This window comes from Trachinotus anak, unplaced genomic scaffold (assembly GCF_046630095.1).
Source record: "Trachinotus anak isolate AG129_WGS33_773 ecotype Australia unplaced genomic scaffold, CSIRO_AGI_Tana_v1 ptg000014l, whole genome shotgun sequence".
NCBI lineage: Eukaryota > Metazoa > Chordata > Actinopteri > Carangiformes > Carangidae > Trachinotus > Trachinotus anak.
Genome location: NW_027273865.1, coordinates 14,494,858 through 14,515,654, shown reverse-complemented (window position 1 = coordinate 14,515,654; position 20,797 = coordinate 14,494,858). Strand labels below are relative to the sequence as shown.

General features: G+C 44.2%; 1 protein-coding gene across 2 annotated transcripts in view; it reads right to left on the bottom strand.

Annotated features, from left to right (window-relative positions):
• Nucleotides 1-20,797, bottom strand: part of arhgap35a (Rho GTPase activating protein 35a) — a 62,955-nt gene that overhangs the window by 19,891 nt on the left and 22,267 nt on the right. For both annotated transcript variants that reach the window (XM_071495705.1, XM_071495704.1), the window contains exon 2: nt 640-4,489. In XM_071495705.1, the coding sequence (XP_071351806.1) occupies nt 640-4,377 (3,738 nt within the window). In that variant the 5' untranslated portion in view covers nt 4,378-4,489. The remainder of the gene's footprint in view (nt 1-639; nt 4,490-20,797) is intronic.

The window sequence follows — 20,797 nt, the reverse complement described above, 5'->3', positions numbered from 1 at the left end:
AGGCTTCTCTGAGCTAAACTGGAGAAAGTAGAGTGATTATAGTGAACTCATTTGGTATTCCTCAAACTTAGTAAAACACATAGTTATCCACCAAAGCAAACAGGTGTTGAATCTCAGCCAAGGACCAATTATACTGAGGATTTTGGACATCATAGCCATTCTGTCCACAAACAAATACATGTGCATACATATTGCAGATAAAGCGGTACAATATCCTGTATCACTGAAGTAGTTGCTAACTTGAGTTATTCATTGGTTAGATACAATTTGCACAAAATGTTTGGCTCAAAACTCAAATTTCTGCTATTAAAACAAATGATATTTTCCCTGCCAAAATATTTAACTATGGCGTGGTACTTTTCAGTTGGGAGATTATTTTGAGCTTTAGGTAAGAAAACACTTAAATTTTTTAATTACTAAGTGATATACTTGGGCAATGGGTGTGTTCCAAAACAAATATGCAACATTTGGAAAACACTTGTTAATTGTTGTGCTCAGAAATAGTTAAATCAAGTAATTCATTTTAGATGTTCTCAATTTGAGATTTAAAACTTTTTTAGTTACTTCACATAGTTTAGGCATATTTAACCCATATATCATTCATATTTAATATAAATATATGGAAGCATAAAGACTAACCTTCGTATTTCTGCGCAGGCTCTTAAGGATATTTCTCCTTTTGGGGTCCTCACTCTCCTCAATGGAGTTGTCCTTTTGGGCTCCTCCATCATCCTGGCTAGCCTTGGGTGGACCCCCCATCTCATCATCACTGCCTATAGAGAAGCTTGTCCTAAAACTGCTGAACTTGCCAAGCCGTTTGGATCTGTCTCTGTAAAGCTTAGGCTTCACCCCAATGGCGGACAACTTTCTCCTGCGCTCCAGTGAGCTGCTATCAGCCTCACTGTCTGACCCATTCCCCCCAGCACTCCCATTGGAGTGACCTTTGTTAGCGTTGCGTATGGTGATAATCTTTCCTTGTGTGCTGTCATGAGGGACAGAGTAAATATTCTCCTCTTCTGTGGGTCGAGGTTTGCTCACAGCATCCATGGGCTCTGCATAGTCTGAGGGGTCATAGCCACCATCGCTACCTGGAGCCCAGGTGACAGCTTGAGGCAAAGAGCGGCGGTTAGTGCCCCCTTGCTGATCCATGTAGGGGCTGAGATTAACTTTACGAACAGGCTTGGGCTTCACTTGAGGAGGAACCTTGTTGTTAAGCTTGCTCTCAAAGGTGCTAAGTTCAGAAATGACAGAAAAGGTATCGCTTGAATCCAGATCTGGCAGCTTGAAGCCTCCAAGGTGAGAACTCAGACTACCATCCTCCCTCAAGGTAGGGTAAGGAGGTGATGGGTCGATATCATCCTCTGAGTCCATAAGAATGTTAACTGGACTAGGAGAGCCACAGCGAGGGCTGATGCTCTCATTGGTACATGCCTCAGCCACATGATCATACATGTGTGTGGCCTCAACAATAGTGCGCTTATCTACCACCTCTTTCAGGAAAGGTTGGAAAAGGTCTATCTTATGAAGCCCCCCTACTACCCCACCATGTCCACATATTACTGTGTTAAACCTGGCCTCTATTTCATGGGCCAGTTCATCTCCCTGACTGACCTGCTCCTTAGCTGACTCCGAGTCTGACAACTCCATCTGGCTCTCTCCTACTGCTAGCAACTGGACTGGGATGATGTCTTGGACCTCACACAGGAAAGCACACAATGTCTCCATAGAGGCCTTGCGGCGAGCAGAGTAAACTGCAATGTAGCCGTGGACCAGCCTGGTCTTGCGGAGGGAGAATGAGGAATGGAAAGAGAGTATTGACAGCTCAATATTCTGCCTTTGACCTCCTATACTGAGCTCCAGCAGAACTGAGGTGCCACTGCTGAGAGTAGAGGCAGGGCGACAATGCTGGGGCAACAGGAAGGGAGCAAGGAGCTGGTCTAGGTCGTATGTGTCTCCACACATCAAGCACATGACTATCCTCAGGTCTGCCTCTAGCACTGGCTGGGACTGAGAGTCTCTGAAGGCAGAGGATGGAGGGGGCAAGGGAGGGGAGCTGCTCCCTATGCTTCTCCGTGCTTCTAAGAGTCCCTTCAGCATCTGGTTGATCTGCTTCTCACTGACATTGCGAGTATAACCCATACCCGGAGAGGCAGGGTCTAGGTATGCACACTGAAGCTTTCCAGCCACCTGCTGCCCTTGTTGGATAAGAGTTTGAGCTGTCTCCCCCCCAATATCTCCTATGGATCCCACCCCCCGCTTGGTAACCAGAAGGAGGGACAGTGGGAGTTGGGCTAAGCTGTTTTCCCTTTCCCTTCTGCTTATAGTTGACTCTCTAAGCTTCTCTATACTCTCAACAACATACGAGAGGGATTCCTTTGAGTTGTACAAACACAGGCAACCATGGGGTGTAAAGGTTGGTGTGTGGAAGGAATTGACTGGCAGACGTACATTGCCCTCAATGGGACGAAGGGTTAACTCATATATCTTGCCATCTAACACGTACCGGTCATCACTGGTGCACAAGGCCCTTATCTCATTTGCCATCTCTCTGGCTAGCCCATCTTTCCCTAGGATGACAAGATTTATCCGTTCAGCCCTCCCTCCATCCAGTCTTGAACTGTCTGATGATGGGTAGCGGGTAGGGAATCTGGAGGCCAGTATCTGCTCTATCTTACTGTCCACACAGTGGGGGCTGTTGGGACAAGTGTCCTTTGTGGGGTGGTAGACAAAGTGGATATGTTTCAACACCAGCGCATCCCTTTCTGCCTGCAGCTTCTGCAGGGCTTTAAACCTTTGCTCCTCCCCCAACACCTCCTGAATGGCTCCCATTTTCTCTTTACTTGGCTTTGCATCCACTTCTAGCTCATAAAAGAGCTCAGAGTATTCAAGAAGCAGTTCCTGAAAGTCCTCTTTGGCTCTGTCAATTATTTCCTTCTGGTGTTTATTGTAGATATCCAGATATTCAGCCTCATCCAGCCACTGGTAGAAGTCTTCATTCATGATGAAACTTCGGGCCTCCTCCCAGGGTTTCCCTGGGGTGATGAAAGGAGAGACACTTAGCTTCTCCTTGAACTCCCATCTCATCTCAGCCCGTTTGCGATCATCCCTTAGCTGCTCCAGGTGGGTCTCATAGATAGTTTCAGCTGCAGGGGTCTCCAGGAGGTCCTGGGGGATTCGGTCATCCTCCATGTTATCAATGTGTGGTGTGGTCTCCCAAGGGGTGTCATCTAGCACTACAAACCATTGGGAGAAATCTCTCTTTGTCTCAAGGACTTTCTGAACTCCAGACCAGCTCAGATGGTCTATCTCATCCAACTCTGGTAACAGTACAGATAGGGCCTGTGGTAGAGTAGTTAGATAGGCCTTCCTGCGTTTCTCTATATGCTCTTGTTTAAGTCTATGCACATGCTGCTGGAAGAGCTTCTTGGCTTTAGCTGTCCCCTCAAGGAAAACATAGTCCTTGTACTCTGGGGCAAGCTGCATGCGGCGACTGACAGTGGGCCATGTCTCATTGTGGTTCTTCACAATTCGGTTGACCAGCCATTCATAGCGGTCTTTGGCTGAGGCAATTTGTTGACTCTGCTGTTTCAGTGCCTCAAAGTAAGGGATAATTTTGGGCTTTCCCCTACTCTTGTCTATTAGCTGAACCAGTGTAAGAAATGCTAGGTCAACATTGACATTAGAGCGTGCTGATGTTTCTACCACCTGTAGGTTCTTCTTGGCTAGGGCAAAGGTGTGTGAGTCTTTAATATAACGCTCAACTCCTTCATCACATTTGGTAAGAACCAGTACCACAGGTTTCTTCGTTTTGGCTAGTTGGTTGTACAGGTTGGTGACAAACTTCATCTGGTCTTCAAAGCTACGGTTCATACCCCTGCTAACATCCACACAGAGTAAGAAGCCATCTACCATAAGCTTGCCTTCAGGCATCTGTTTCTGCTCAAAGTCCTGCTCCAGCCCCAGCTGATCTGTGCAAAAGTACATCAGCTTCTCAGCCGAAGCCAGCTTGGTGGAAGCTGCCCTCTTGATGTAGGGCTGGAGTGCTGTGCTTCGGTGTGGCTGGAACGTCTGATCATCAATGAACTCTGTCTGCTCCACCACATTCATACGGCATTCTGGCCCCTCCTCCATCGCCCGCCCGGCCTCTCCCCAGAACAGGAAGTGGTCATTATTCACCACACGGCCTCCAAAGTCACTGGTGCTGAGAACGGAGGTGTGGTCTAGGTAGAAGTCATCTGCACTTGGCCGGACAAAGCGGTTACACAGGCAGGACTTGCCCACACCACACTGGCCTTTCTCCTTCTCCGTGCCGGACAGCCCAACCACGACCAGGTTGTAGGTGGGTGCCCGGACATCTTGCTTTTTGGCCATCATCATCGCTGGCAGAGGCTCATCCTGCCATGCTGGCCACTAGCTCTAGGGAGAGGAGGAGGCTGCCAAGGAAGGAGGGTTTCCATGCAAGGGGAGCTCAATGGGCTGGGGTCTGGCCCTGCAGGGAGAAAGAAAGAGAGAGAGAGAGAGAGAGAGAGAGAGAGAGAGAGAGAGAGAGAGAGAGAGAGAGAGAGAGAGAGAGAGAGAGAGAGAGAGAGAGAGAGAGAGAGAGAGAGAGAGAGAGGAGATATAATTAATCTAGAGAAACACAGAAAAAACATTCCATTCCAATGACAGGCTTTATTATTAGAGAGCTATTGTGTCTCTCATCTAAATTCCTACTGTGTGCCTATGTGCTGTTAATAATGTTTAATCTGTGATCCTATTTCTCCACTGAATGTTTCCTGAAAAGATTGAGGTCAGAGGCAAAGCTGCTGGAATGCTGCACATTACTTAACCCAGCTGTAGCTGCGTAAAAGGCAATATTTCCCCATTTAACTCATTTAGTTTTTAGACTGCCAGGACTGCACTGCTTACACTGGGCCCTTCCACATTTCATTCCCACGTTATTTGAGACTCGATATGTGTTTTGGCTTATTATCTGACATCTAACAGTATGGTTTGTCGTCTCACTGCCAGCAGCAGCAGAATAAAGTTATGAAGGGTTTTCACTATCGCAGAAAACAGGCACATGAATGTGCAAACACATGCGCACAGGCACCATCACATACTTTTGAAAACAGGCACACTAAGCACCCTGCACCCCAAATGAAAGACACACACAAGAAGATGAAAGCAGATAAGTGTTCCAGAGCTAAAGTTACTAATTGGCCAACTAGGGAAAGCCATCTGCATTTAAAAAGGCTGCACTGCCTGTTGGCAGACTCGTCTCCATCAAAAACATGTTTTCCTATGTTCCTCACCCAATAGCACTCTGCAAACAGATCAGAGTTGGCTGATGTACCATCACTAATGCCTCAACATATTTACTTACAATAGATGCAACAATTTGGTGCCATGCTATCAAAAAATAGCACATATACCTAAGACCAAACATAGAGGCTTAGTTGACCAGTAACAATATAATTTATTCCATTAGTAGATCAGACCTATAAATAAATTATTGAGATAGAAGACAAGGGGTGGGGGGTGCTCTTTATGGAATGGCCCTCTTTGACAGCACAATTTGTAAGGAACAAAAATCTTCTTGCAGTATGAGACCACCCCCTCCCTGTCATAACTGAGGCGTTAATGTAGTAAAACAGACATTAAAACCACTATTAATCATGAATAGCTCTTTTGACAGAGCGCACAAAAGCAGACAAAGCCTTCATTGCTGCTGAATTGAGTTTGTCAGACAACAGAGAACTGTGGATGTGCAAAGATGAACTTCAAAGTCTAACACTGCTACACCAGGGGGCTAGACAGCGAAAAGGAAGCAGTAGGAGGAGAAAGAAACTCACTGCAACACATCGTAGATAAAAATCAATCCCACACCTAACATGTATCAACTATTGCATATAGTGTATATTTCTGAGTTTTATTTGAGAAGCTTAGTGCAACTAATTGAAGTTCAAAGCTGACGGTCATAGCAAAGCTTTGAAACACTGAGTTTCTCTAAAGCATATTCAAATCAGGCTATGAATTAACACTACAGAGACAAGACCTTCCCAGCATTTCACCAGGTGTAACACCAAGTGCCAGCAGAAAGGGGAGTCAATATCAAAAAGAATGTCTTGTTTTTTGATATTTGTAGAGGAAACATGCATGAAAAATGTATCAAGGTGCAGAGACACGGAGACCTAGTCCCTGTAATAATAAGGTGTGGTGTGTGTTGTTCTCAGCCTGACTTGCCGGTCGATACACTTGAATAGGTGTATGACCTGGAAAATACGGTTCATGCGTGGCCTTCTCCTTCTGGACTCTCTTGTAAGTATTTTTACTGTGTATATGTGTATTAGCTTGTCTGTAAATAGTTAAAGCAGTGCAGTGTATATACAGCCTTGACTGGATGAGAAAACTGCAGGTGCGGAATCTATAGCGCTAGAGTCAGCAGGTTAAAAGCGCACACCTGTGTCCTGACCTAGTCATGTTCACATTACAGAGCAGACAGCCTCTACTACAATCAGCCATAAAAAAAAAACATGACCTGCTGTCCCTGGATATGGTCCACTGGCTAAACAGAACATGTATCCAGCCTGCTAATCATCTTTTTTTTTTTTATACTGTATCTGCATGATCCCCTACTGCACTACCCAGTGACCCTGCTTCACCCAGCTTCACAAACATAATAATCAAAGGTCACATGTTGAATACCTTCAATAAGAAGTCCACTGATAGCCAGTAACAATTCTCTAATAAATGCTGTCTTTTCAATTTTGTGCTATTATGATTAATAGGGCAGGTGTCATTTACCTTATTCTCAACTGTATATATTTTCTTTTCCATATATATTCCATATGGAAATATATACTCTTTCCCAAAAGAGATTGTAGGTAGGTTTGTGAGCTTTGCTCTTGCAAAGGTTGCTGTGAACTGCATCTCCATGAGCTGTTGTGACATGCTTGAAGTAGCTGCCTGCTGAGCTGACAGAGGGTGTTACATTAACAGATAAGTATAGAACTCATGGTGCAGACCCACATTAGCACCTATGACCTATACTGTATGAGCTTACACATAGAAATGCACACACACATGTGCACACACACACTGACTACTCACATTCTATCCTATCCACCATCCTGGTGATCACCGTGTCATGTGTTAAATAGGTCATTTGTGACCATTTGTGAGGGTGTCTGGATTAAATAAAGTCAAGGACTCTTAAAGTCCCTATGGAGCTGGAGGCAAGCCAGGCTCAGTGCTCTCACAGATGCATTGCTAACATCTGCTTCAATGACCCCACCTATCTTTTTCTGAGAATGTCCTGATGTGTGCACTGTGTATGTGAATCTACAAGTTCATACACATTTTGTGAAAGTCAACTAGTGCTGTACTGCACTAGAGTGCAGGTTAGGTGTGTGGGTACATGACAAAGAGCTGTGGCATGTTTGCAATAACCTCAAAGGGGATTGCAAACAAAAGAGACATATTGCAGTTTTTTTTTCCTGGTTTGTCCGAGTGGCATGCCACAGCAAGAGGCAAACAAACAGCTCAGAAAGTGATGTGAGGATGCAGTGGAAGCAGATGATAATGGAGGAAAATAAAATGCCTCATGCTGTGCCCAAGCAAAACTGGCAGAAACATAGAATATACAACCACACAATTCAGCTTGTTGCAACAGCCTGTCTACTGGCAGTCTAAGTGCAGCATTTCATACACAATAGATCTAGTCATTTAGGGAATACACTTCCTCTTTCCGCAGACCTATAAAGACACCGCTGCCTGTGCTTGACTAGCCTCAGTGCAGCAGTCCAGTTGCAGAGCAGTCAGGCAGCCAGTCTCCCAGTTTACCCTGAGGCCTGGTGTCTGGTGCGCATGTCCAGCCACATACCATTGTCTCAAGGCCCAGGGCTGTTTAGGGCTGAGGCAGTGATAGGTTAGGGCCTGCGTTGCATCTGCCTCTGAACCCTGAAACATGAGGATAAGCAGAAAAGGAGAGGGATAGAGAATAGGAGGAGGTGGAAGAAATGCAGGAAGGAGTGGAAGGCATTGGGGGAGGAGACAGGGGGTGGGAAGTTAGTGAACACAGAGAGGATGGGGGTATAGAGAAGAATGGGTACGAGGGGAGGGGGAGAGAGGTCAGTGGCCTGGGTCATGTGAGCTGCACATTGGAATCCCCTCAGGCAAGAGGGGCAGGGTGTGGTGAGGCCTGGATGAGTTGTCCTGATGAGAAGATAGGATGCATCTGTGGGGTACTGGAGTGCAGGCTGAAGCTAACGCTGGGGCTGCAGGGCGTGAAGTTCATCATAACACGTGCTAAAAAGGGCAGCAGGGAAGAGGCTGTGTTCACTGCCCATGAAGAGAGACCATGTAGCTTTCACGGGGTGGTTGCATTCCTTTCATTACAGAGTTAAGAAGAGCTAGCAAGGGAGCATTGCCCAGGAGTTTTAAGTATTGTCAGTCAGGCCTGTTTTGATATACCAAAAAAAAAAATCCTTACTGCTTTGATGCATTAGACATGTGATGTAAAAGATAAGCAGTTTGAAGATTATATGAATATTATGTGCAGACAACAAAGAGTTTTTGTAATACAATGCAAATGAGGGAGTGAATCTGACTCTAATATTGAAGGGGGTACTTTGGATATGCTCTTTATGGCTTTCCTTAACAAAGTGCAAAATGTATCAAATATTTCTAACTGACTGCCACACAGTTCATAATGAAAACTGCTAAACAGGGATAAACAAGGAAGCCCGCTTGCATGGTTTCCCAGCAAGCTCTTTGGTTGTACAGTATTATACAGTCAGGAAGACTGGGAGTTGACAGAAACAAAGGTCATGAAATAGTCATGAAGCAGTGTAATGGTGATGATGATGACAGAAAGGCAGCAGGGAAAAACTCTTTCTCTCCCTTATTCTCTAAGATACAAGATTGGCTGTCCCTCCCTTAGCTTCAGTACAAAAATATAAATGTTTTCCCTCTCTTTTTCACTCCTTTTGCCAGATGTTATGTCTGCAACCAGTCGTAGTTCCGCTCTCTCCTTTTCTCTCTCTCCTGCTCTCGCCCACAACATAATCGTCATCATACAGATTTCCCATCCCCATCTGTCAAGATTTTTTTTTCAATTTTAACACTGTCTCCATCAGTGTCTCCCACACTCCTCTTCCCTCCCATCTTCTCACTCTCTCTGGAGACTTGTTGTCCATTAGTAAGAAACTGGGGTCGTGGGCAGAGTACTGAGTTGTGGGTGGGTGGAGGCAGTCCCTGCACTGATACCACTTCCTGTCAAGCTCTCTCACTGGACACTGGATGAATACACTGAATAAAAAGGTGGTAGATGGGGACGCTGATGAAGAACCCGAAACAACGTAATGCAAATATATAGTGCGTGAGAAAAGATGCACACATAGATATGTGTTAAACAATTACTCAAATAAATTTATCATCATATACAAATGCCGCCACCCATCACTGTCAACGCACTTTACATGAAGTGCTCCGTGGTTCAGTGTATGAAACACATTCACTAAAAAAGAAGTAAATTGTCTCTTCCATGAATGCGGCACATCTATCACTCACAAAACAGGAAATAAAAATTTCCTTGCTCTTTCCACCCACTGTTTGTGTTCACACACCAACAGAAAACACTACAATCACACCATTGCTAATGCACTTCACATGTGGCCAGGCACACAAAATACACCAACCAAACTGAACAAGCAAATCCAACAGTCATGAATTATTCCTACAAGAAGAAAACACATAGACTAACCACAAAAGCTCAGCACGGTCTGAACCAATCCACCTACATCTCCGTTATAAACAGTGTTAAAAATCTCATCTTTATAACACACACACAAAAAAAACCCATCTGTGTACAGTATTAATGCAGCAACCAACCAGCCATCACATATCCAGGTCCTGATCCGGCAGGGCTGGTCAGTTGTGACAGGGATTATGGACACTCTCTGGATTAGCTGCGGCTATTTGCATCTTTCCATTTGCAAGATCACAAGTGGTGGTGCCTGTGCATTAGCATGATCTGATGGCATGGTGATATAACCACATGAAAAAAGACCTGAGATGCACATAACAAATCCTCCTACGGGTGCTCTATCACACTGCACATTTGCACACTGACACATGTGCACAGGCGCACAGTCATGCTGACACAGAAACACACATTCTGTATGGGCATGAATGAAATGATTCGAGATTCCATATCCTCTAATACTGCACAATTGTACATATGATACACATTACTTGGCCTACATTTATTGCTCCTATGTTCCAGGTGTTCAGTGTATTATAGCCTTCAGTCAGCTATTGCCCTGTAGTATCACACTAGGCTCTCAGCTTTAAGTTCACTTCCACTTCCTCCCTCTGCCTGGCACTGCGGAGATAGAGAGCTAGCTACTGATAGACCCCCTAAGGAGGGAGTCAAACGGACAGACAGAGGGAGGAAGGATGCAGGATAAGAGCAGAAATAAGCCACAAGAGAGACAAAGACCATAAACAAACACCCGACAATTGAGAATGAGAGATATCAGTGTAAGAATAAGACAGAAGGAAGAGGGCAGAGAAGACCATATTCACAGGGCAATTTGAAATTCAGGACTATAACTGAACAGTTCAAGGAGCGAAGACAGAGAAAAGAGCAAGGTTTAAGTCAGATAAAGAAAGGATCTCAAAAGAATGGACAGTCTATTTAGAGAGTGGAAGGAGAGAGCGAGGAGGGCAGAGAAGAGTGTGTAACTGTGGTTTAACCTCTTCAACTGCGCCAGAAGGCCTCACTGATAGCACAGCTAAATATAAAGTGCTGGAAACATGGACAATGACAGCTATAAATTTGAACTACTACCACATAAATCCGCTCCCACGTGTGCACATACACACAAGCACAAATACTCACAGTGTGGTACCTTCTTCAATGATAAGGTCATTTCTCCCAAAGCTGACAGCGAAGCGAGTGAAAAGTGAGAGGCTACAGTGTTTCTCCAACACTGGCTCTGTGACCTTCAAATATGTTTGCTATGAAGTTTCCTTTAACTTCAGTCCCTTTAATTCATTTATCCAGCAAAAACTCCAAACACTCTGATTTATGTTTCTGTTTATGTGCTGCTTCTCTCCATTTTATGTCATTGTAATTTGAATCCATCATCTGCTTTTGAACTGTCTGGTCAGACAAAAACAAGCTTTTTGAAAGCTTCACCTTAGGCTCTAGGATCACAAAAAAAAAAACTGAATGAAAATAATCTTTAGTAATGACAGAACTGACAGGGACTTTAGGGACCAAGCACTAAAACCTTTGCACTCAAAGGAGACACTGTGGTACATGGAGACATTTGTTCCAGAAATTCCCTGTTCATCAGGTTACATGACATTATCAACAACAACAACAACAACAATAACTGTTGCTCTACATGCAAGGGCAGACAAACAGACAAGCCAGTGTTTTTCTTTGACACAAAGGCTCATCTGTGGGCCTCTCCTCTCCCTCCCTCTTAATTCCCTTTGCCAGGCATGAACTGACTTACTCCTCATTTCGTTCAGTGCCCCCGGCCCTTGTCTAACTCTCCCAATATTTCCCTCTCTCTCTATCTCAGCAGTCTCCCTCTCGCTCTCTCCCTCAGCCGTCTTCTCCTGCAGTAGCACCTAACCTCGCAGCCCAGCCCCTGTCAGACTAGCAGACTGTCTGCTGGTGATATTAGCATGCATCTGATCCCTGCTCCCCCTGCCAGAAGGCTTGTCAGCATCAGCACAACTGTATACACACATTCAGACACCCAATACAGCTGTCCTGTCCTCCCAGCCAAACTGGATGCAACAGCACAAACAAACAGCTACAACACAGGCAGATATAGACTGTACGCAAATATGTTCAACACAATCAGCAGGAGCAGGTATTAAATGCAGACGGGGCATGGACATACATACACACACAGTATGTAGCAGTGCTGTGGTTAAATATGACAGCATTTTGCTCTCTTCTTTAAGGAGGAGGATTGGGAGGAGGCTCTTCAAACCCAGCTGCTAATCTTCCACCTGAATAAGCCTCTAATTCTAACTGCTAGTGTAACTGGTTTGGCAAATTGTGTGTTTGTATGTGCGTGCGTGTGCGTGTATGTGTGTGTGTGTTTGTCTCATTTCAGAAATGGGGACACCCTTCAATACTGAGGGCTGGGTATCATTTGAAGAACATTTTCATACCTCTGCTAGTTTCTCAAGCAAATCAAATATCCTACATTTGTCTGTGCTGGACTTGTTCACGTCTTGGTGTATTAGTGTAAACTGAAAATTGTTTCCAGCACATCCTCACTGTTTACAAATAAAATCAGGCTGTGCATTATAGATTTCCTCAATAAAAAGAGCCCATAAACCAGAGAAGCAGTTGTTGGAGGAACAGTACAGCTGAACAGTTGCTGAACAGAACTTTCTCCTCTTTATTTCCAGAATAACTACCACAGATCACTCTGCACCCTGACCTCTGAGTAGAGAGGCTTCATGCTGGAAGATCACATCTTGATAGAACAAATATTACGGTTCTACATCTCTTTGGTTTTCAATAACTCGACTCAGTGACTCATGCTCCTTCAAAACCGCAGTCCCTGTCCCAGGCAGAGAAAGTATCCACATAAAACACTAGGATTTGTGAATGACAGACCAACTGCAGACATTACCTTCAATGTAATTGTCATTATTAACCCATTTTCAGTGGAGCACTCATCCTTAGCTAGAGTGGCTTCCTAATAGATGTGCTGGGTGTGTTTTCCAGATGGTGAACGTGATGGGAAAGCTGTGCACACTCACAGAGCAATGCTGCTGCCACCAGAGTTTAATTTTTATCACTTTATCTACTGCTGCGAAGATTGTGACGGCCAGACTAAACTCATGGCAGTCTTGATTGCAACAATTGCTTGATTGCAGCCACACAGCCTGCACTGTTTTGCCTTACTATGACAAAGTTTCCATCTGGCAGCATATGGGCTGCATTCACCTGTGTCTTTCATATCCCCTGCTTCCTCCTTCAGATGGGTAGAGGAGGGGGGGGGGGGGGGGGGGGGGGCAAAATGGCTGCTGCTGGGAGATTTGATTTCAAAAACCATATTTCACTTTCATTCATTGGCTAGCTGGAGAAGTTCTCTATGTGGTATCAATATGTATTGTTATATATCAAATAGAGGGCCATTAAGAAACTGCAGCACTGACTGAAACTCATCATCACACAGGATTCAGAAATACGTAGCTGCCAAGACTTTTACATTTGAATATTTTTCACAACACAATAGTTTTCCCTCTGATCAGCCCTCAGACTACGAGGATAAAGCTGCTAAACTCTTCCCATCTGGACGTGTAACCTGCAGGCATTGTATATAATCAGGTGCTATGATCCCAACAGGGAGAGCTTACATCAACCAGAGATCACCCAAACTGTTACTAGGTGACAGCTGGTCTTCACACACACAAAAACAGCCACCCAACACCTACGCCATATGCTCCTACATAGATACGGCACGTTCTCATCTCACACAAACACATGCCCTCTAACTCGCCCTGCACTCTGCTTAAATAGCGAAAGTTTAAATAAATTGTGTTTTTAAAGTCGTTTTTTTTCTCTTCCTGGCCAAGAGAAATGTTCACGCGCTGCTGAATCTTGAGACCAATTAAATCTGAAAATGACAGAAATGAAGGAACAAGGATGGGCCGAGAGGGAAATGCAGGATGATATAAACCAGTTTCTGCAGAATGCTGGAAAGTCTCAGAAACATAAAGTGCTGGCTGTGAAAGTGCCGCATGCAAGCAGCGACGGTATATCTCTGCAAGGCTTTGAATGCCAAGCTCCTGTCATGTTCTCATGTGTGGAGCCTACGTGCTAATGGGCTGTCCCGGGCAGCAGCATCCTTAACAGCATCATCGCACCCTGCCAGTAGCACAAGAGGACAAACTAGTCAATAGGTGCCACTTCCACTCACATCTCCAGTCAATCCTCTCAATCCTTCCCTGCTCCGTGAAAGGCTAATAAAGCAACCAGCAGTAATAAAAGGTACGCCTGGACTCTGCACTGCCAACTGGTTTTGACAAGCTCTCTGATAGTCAGAGGCACAACCCAGATTCAAACAACAGATGTAGACAGAACACCCGAATACTGGCTTTGTTTGTGTAATTATTTTTTCATTGAACTGGACACTTTTTGCACACACAAACTGATCGACTTTAGGTAGTGATGGTGGTGAAAAACACCTTGTAATTATAAAATGGATTTGAGAGCTACAAATGGTTTTTCAAGACTTTTATTGTTTGTCGACAACGAAGCAAAACTGTGTTTTTCATTTTGAGTGGCTCGGAGAAAAATTAATTCGTTTCCATCAGCAAATGCAAACTTTCAAAACCTCGGGTGTTCCACGCTATAAAAGAGAGATGAAATAAAACCAAACAAAAGAACAAAAGTTTGTTGGCTGCGGATGTGTTGCGAGGGGTAGATGAGTGAGTGGGGCAAAGTGAGGTAAGATAGGGGGAGGGGGAGGGAGAGAGAGCTAGTGTTGGGGGTGGAGAGGAGGAGGTTAACACAAGCAGCTTCTGGTAAGTGCTTAGCACTTGTGGTGGGCTAATGGTACACAGACAGGGCTACTTTACGATCGCTCATCTGCACTTCTTGCTGCCGCTGTGACAAGCCTCAACACGAAAAAAATAAGCCCCTGTTAAGGAGGATGGACAACCACTTTCTCTACCTCTTCGCCCTCTCCACCTTCCACACAGGTGTCTCCGCTGCCGTTCAGCTTTTATGTTTTTGTCATTTTCCTCTTTAATTTGTTCTCTCGTCACCTTTTACTCTTTCTGTCACCATGTCATCTGTCCATACACCTCACCATCTGAAAGCACAGTAGCATCATGCTGCAAGTCCTAGGAACGGGGAAACCTTACGGAGGGAGACAAGTGCTTGAGATCACACACACACACACACACACACTAAATCACCCACTAAGGAAGCTAAAAGAAAGGTACACAGCAAAGTAAAAGAAGAAGAAGAACGACACAGAGGGGGGAAAAAAAAAATGAAGAGCCCCAGAATGAAGTGGAGGACCAGTGCCAAAGATGGGTGAGTCACTGCAGAGAGAAAAAAACTAATGATACAATTGAAAACACCTGAACCTGCCACAGTGTCAATTAAAGATAATGACTTTTTATTGGTTGCCACAGAAACTAACTGTTGGCACGAAGGCAGTTGGCCGCCCAGGCTTCCCCACCCCCCTTAACGTTCCTCCCCACCCTCTATCACTTTCATTCTTTCCAAGAGCTCCCCCCTCTCTTTCTGCCCTCCCACGAGCTCCGCCAAAGTGCAATTCATGCAGGGGCAATAGACAGCCAAACAAATAAACCATTTCCACGCTTTAATAACTCCTCACTAAAATACCCTCTGCTTTGTCTGTTCGGTGACAAGAAATGAACCAGATTCAGGTGCAGAGATGAATAAATGAGATGGAAACGTGGTGAGCAGGGCTAACTAGAGTAAATCTCCTGCAGTCTAATGTAGCTCTGACAGAGTATGCATATGTAAACACATCATCTTTTAGTGCTCTTCTCGCAGTGCTTGTGTGTGCACATGTGGGAGTGTCACCTCTGAGCTCCTTCTGCAGTCTGAGCGGAGGAAGCTGTCAGGCTCTAGGGCAGCTAGTCCAGGGGTTACAGGGGTTATGCTTGGTCATCCATTTTAAATCAGTCTCCAGACAGACACTAGAGCGCCATTACAGCTCAAGACTTTGCTGCTCTGCACTGATCTGCCTGCAGCTGCAGCATTATTAGTGCCCAAGGCCAAGCTCTGCCTGCCGAGGCTCACTTACTTGTGTTCACTGTGCAGTTGGTCCTGTCTACAGCACAGCTAGAGGAGTGTAGCCTCTCTGAGTGAGGGTCAGCTATAACCATAGTGAGATAAACACTTTGCAGCGAGGTAGAGTGTTTTGTAATTGTCTCTTTGTGTATGTTGAACCACAAAACAGCTTCTTTAACCACTGTCTTATTTTATATTCTAGTACATACATGACTGTGACAACTGTGGTCACTGTGGTCACTCTTTGTGGTTATCACGTTATCACTACAGGTCTTTATGCAGTAACGTGATTTGTACATGAGGGCAGAACTGAGTGGAACACAGCAGAAGTGGAATTTGTAACAAGACATCACTGATGACACTTTTTATTGTTACAAAATCTCATTTTCTGGAGGTATATGTGATTGTTTAGTGTGTTTTTTTACTATCTTGTGTTAATGCTAAAATATCCGTTATGAATAAGAACAACATGTAAGGAAGTTTTTCCACCACATAGCACCGACTCGACATGACTACACTTGCTGTTGGTATCAGGTACTTCTCTTTCCACTGCAGATAGTACTCCCTTGATGCAGTGTCATTACTATAACGATGCTGCACAGAGCTATTGTGACCTCATCTTCAGTGCGATACACACAAACAATGGAGGACATCAAAGGGATAACAAACATCTACACCTCCTGAATTGGTTTTGCAAGTTGCCATACCTATAGTATAGCACTATAACTAACAGAAATGTAACAGGCTATCATGAGCAGTGTACAGTTGCTTGGCTGTTTACAGTCTACTGCGCTTTCACATCACCTCTTGGTGTCGCCTCAACTTACTTGGAACCTTGGTGGAGGTGAAAAAAAACAGTACCAGGTACAAGGTACTATCCACAACTTTTCCCGAATGGGTAAACAAAAAAGGCGAGTAGAGTCAAGTTGATCTGGAACCATGCAGTGGAAAAGGCCTATAAGACACTGCATAACTACAACATTATGCCACTTGTAGCCAATGCATCCAATAGAGGTGCAGAAATCCATTCATAATTTACAAATTCTACTCGTGTCTGTTTGTTAATTACAGAGATCGAGTCTTATCTTAGCTTAACACAAGAACTGGAGGTAGGAGAAACAGGTAGTTTGTCTCACTCTTAAAACCACAGTTTGTCATTTTTTTACATTTATGTTTGTGTACATGTTAAACAAAGAAGAAGCAATATGTTAATTATGAACTTTAGAGGTCAGTGGGAATATTTTTGAACTTTGGACAGTCAGGCTAGCTGCTTCCCCATGCTACCATTCTTTATGCTAATTTAATCTAATCGCCCTCTGGCTCCAGCTCCATGGTTAGTGCACAGACATGAGTATCAATCCTCTCTGCTAGAAAGCAAATAAGGGTAATTCCAAAAATGTCAAGCTACTCATTTAATACTGCATATATTTCATATTTCTTCCTGGGCTGGGGGGGCTGCCCCTCCCAGAAATCTTTGCTTGTGTTGAGAGTGGCAGATGGAGGCTACAAGGGGTCTACAAGTGTGGATCTGTTAAGACAGGTTGCAGAGTAGATTTGCAGACTGGAAGATAAGTCTGAAGCTACACTCTGCAATGCTCTACAGCACAGATGCAGCAATATAGAAGAAGAAAAATCGATCTTGACTCTGTTGACCTCAACCTCCTCCTCATTTCTAAAAGCTACACATGTTCTATATTGTTTATTATTCTTAATATTATTTATTTATTCTTCAAACTAGTTTCGATGCACTGCTCCTTCTCCAGGCCCACAGGAAGAAAATGTCTCAGGAAAAGGCAGGGGGTGAGAATTACACCATTCTCTCTGCTTAAACAGGAAAGGAACCAGGTTGGATTTTACAGCAGTTCTCCTGGCTCTAATCCAAGTGTTAACCCCCAACCTCCCACCCCGTGAACACACACACACACACACACACACACACACACACTATTAAATTCCCATACATAGTGATGATGCCAAGACTGCTTTCCACTATTCCCCTCCTCTCTCCACCCATCCCTTCTTTTCCCTCTGATTGGCACTGTTGCTCCACACTACCTCATATCCCAGGGCTCTCGTATGAGCCCACTGGCCAATCACGTTACCTGATACTGTTCCAAGTTCTCCAGGAAGGCAGAGCAAGGATACCAGGATGAAAAAGTGTGCAGTCATTCATGCTGTGTTTTGGTCTAATACCTCTCTCTTCTTAAAAATACACAGGTTAAACTAAACCTGAATCTTCTGGTAATACTTTTATAAATGGATTGAACTGATAAACACTGAAAAACTACTACATTGTCTGCTATAAACAATTTTTTAAGTATGTATATTTTCCTCAGAAATGCTAAAGAGGAGGTTTAAAATAAAGTGTTTCCAATTTGGTCAAAAAAAAAAGGGGGAAAAAAAACAATCCTGTTTTCAAAGTTGTGTCGACACCACGTGAGACTATCATGACTTGCAGAAACGAAACCAAATATGTTCTGGTCAAAACTTCCCATTCGCAGTACTGTGCCAGTATTACAGCAGCCTCTGCACTTGAGAGTGTTTCAGATGCAACACCATTCTCTTTCAGTGCCGACGTCATCTTAGATAATACTCACCTCACACAGACACACAAATGCATGCACCCAGCTAGGCGTACCATCTTTAAGCCTTTCTAATCCTTGATCTCAGACAAAGGAGGGGGGGAGGGCACTCCCCCTCCCCCTCCCCAAGATGCAAGTCTGCCTATTGATGAACGCAGGCTAAGGTCATTACTGTGATTGTCAAGTTAAGGTAAAGAGGGATTATTTTGCCAGTGCCCACTCAACACACATCAGGGGACTTAAGGTTCTCTCTTTTGTATTTATCTCTCACTTTCTCTTACAAATCTCTCAAGCTCACTTTTCTTCTTTTTCCTCCTCTCCTGTCTCCATGGGGATTTGAGCGGGGGGCGGGGGGTGAGAAAGGGGAGGGGAGGATGTACAAGCCAGTCAACAAGTTTCAGCTTTTTGTTTTTTTGTTTTTTCTTTTTATATCAAGAGATAGAGGAAGTATGTGCGAGCTGCATTTGCAAAGCCGTGACAGGCACAGTGACCAAATGACCTTGAGTGGGCTCGTTCATAAAGCCGACCTACATAGCAGGGGGGCACAACTAAACATTTAAAGGCGATACAATCTTCTGGAAAGGGTAGGGGGTGGTTGGGGGTAGGGGGGCCGGAAAGAAAGGAATAAACGAATTAAGCCAGATAAAGCCTTGTTCCTATTGCACTCTGGAGACTTGCAGCCATGGCAGTAGAAAGGGAGGAAGAGAAACCTTTAGAAGCCGCTTGGATGTTAAAGAAAGGGAAAGTTGTTGACTGAAACCTGCTACTACAGCTATTCACAACTTCAGCACAGGAAAAAAGAAAAGTTCTTTTAGATTAGCCAATACAGCAGCCACAAACATTTCTTCAACTTTTCAATTAATAAACCACACTGATTTAAAAGAATGTACCTACATATTAGTTCTTGCCTCCAATAACCTTTAAAATCCTTCAGTGGCTGCGGCACACGGCAGCGGACTGCTCCTGGCTTCCATCCCACAATCCACTCTGATGTTTAGGTTTCCAAGTGAGGCTCTTGCCTCAGTAGAAACAACCTATGATGGAAGCTAAATCAAACTCTTGGCACAATCAGGGGAGTATGATAATCAATGAGCAGAACTAAATGAGAAGAATTTAAAGACAAATGATACGCTGAGGAACGGCGAGGACAATTTAAACACAATCTGACATTGTCCAGACTGGTAAATATTGCCCTGTTAAAATAAATCTACTATTCTTTCTCAGCTGCCTATTAAACCCTATCCCTTCATCTCTCCATTAACTGCCCTGTCAGATTGTCTGTTTGCCAGGCTGCTCAACACAATGACATGTTTACCCCCAGTCAGATTCCCATTTAGATCCTTGATGAAGCAGAAGGAGGTGAGAGTGTGTCTGTGTGTCCAACAATAACATAAAACCCTGCTGTAATTTTGCCATCACCTCCTGCGTTTCTAAATGCTTTTCAAAATAAACAGTGGAGTGAGTTAGTTTAGTCTGACTCCTCCTGTCTTGTGCCAGAATATTATCGCTGAAAATAAAATAAGCTAAAATGAATTAGGAATGAAAACAACAGTGGTTTGACAGAGTAAAATGACAAGTATCCTGTTTTGTGATCGGTCTAGCAGGTGTGGCCCCTACACACCGGCTACACTTACACCATGCAAATTACCCTGCTCCACATCTATTGAGCAATCCTCCACCTACTCCAATGACACCAGCATATTCAAATCCAAGGGCATTAACACAATGTTGAAGAACCTGGAACACTGTGAGACCAGTGTTTCCACTATACGCACTTCATAATGGCGGCCTGCAGTGATTTCCAGAGAGTTTGAACTGTAGGCTGTAGCACATACTTTATGTGTCATATGACCAAGGAGCAGAAAAGTCTGCATCATAGCATCCAACATCAAACTTTTTAAGTCTGCGCTGGTCAGTAACATCTCTATCACGGCCAGACAGAGGGCGGATGCACAGCAGAGAATAGCTGGAAACCCTGCAGAGCATGAATCCACAGAAATAAGGAGTCTCGCTGAACTGGAGGAGACTCTAACCCTAAACAGAAACATTTAACCTAGAGTATCCATAGTCAAATCGTCCTGTTGTCACCCTGTGAAATTGCGATATGATTGCACGAGGGGGATGACAAATACATTTTATGGCTGTGTTAAAACTAAGCAAAACTGTCATCACAAACAAAGCATTAAGTATTTACATTTCATAATCGGAGCATTCACAATAGTCAGTCAAAATCAGCAGGGGGAGGCACATAGAAACAGCTGTTTATGACTTGCAGTTCTTCTATTTACAACCATTGAAAGCAGCAGAATAAGACACCAAACTATAGGACAGGTTTTGTCTGTCTGTCTATTGAGCTCCTGTTTAATCACAGCATGGCACCTACACAGAACAACTCACCACTGCCCCTAGACACTCA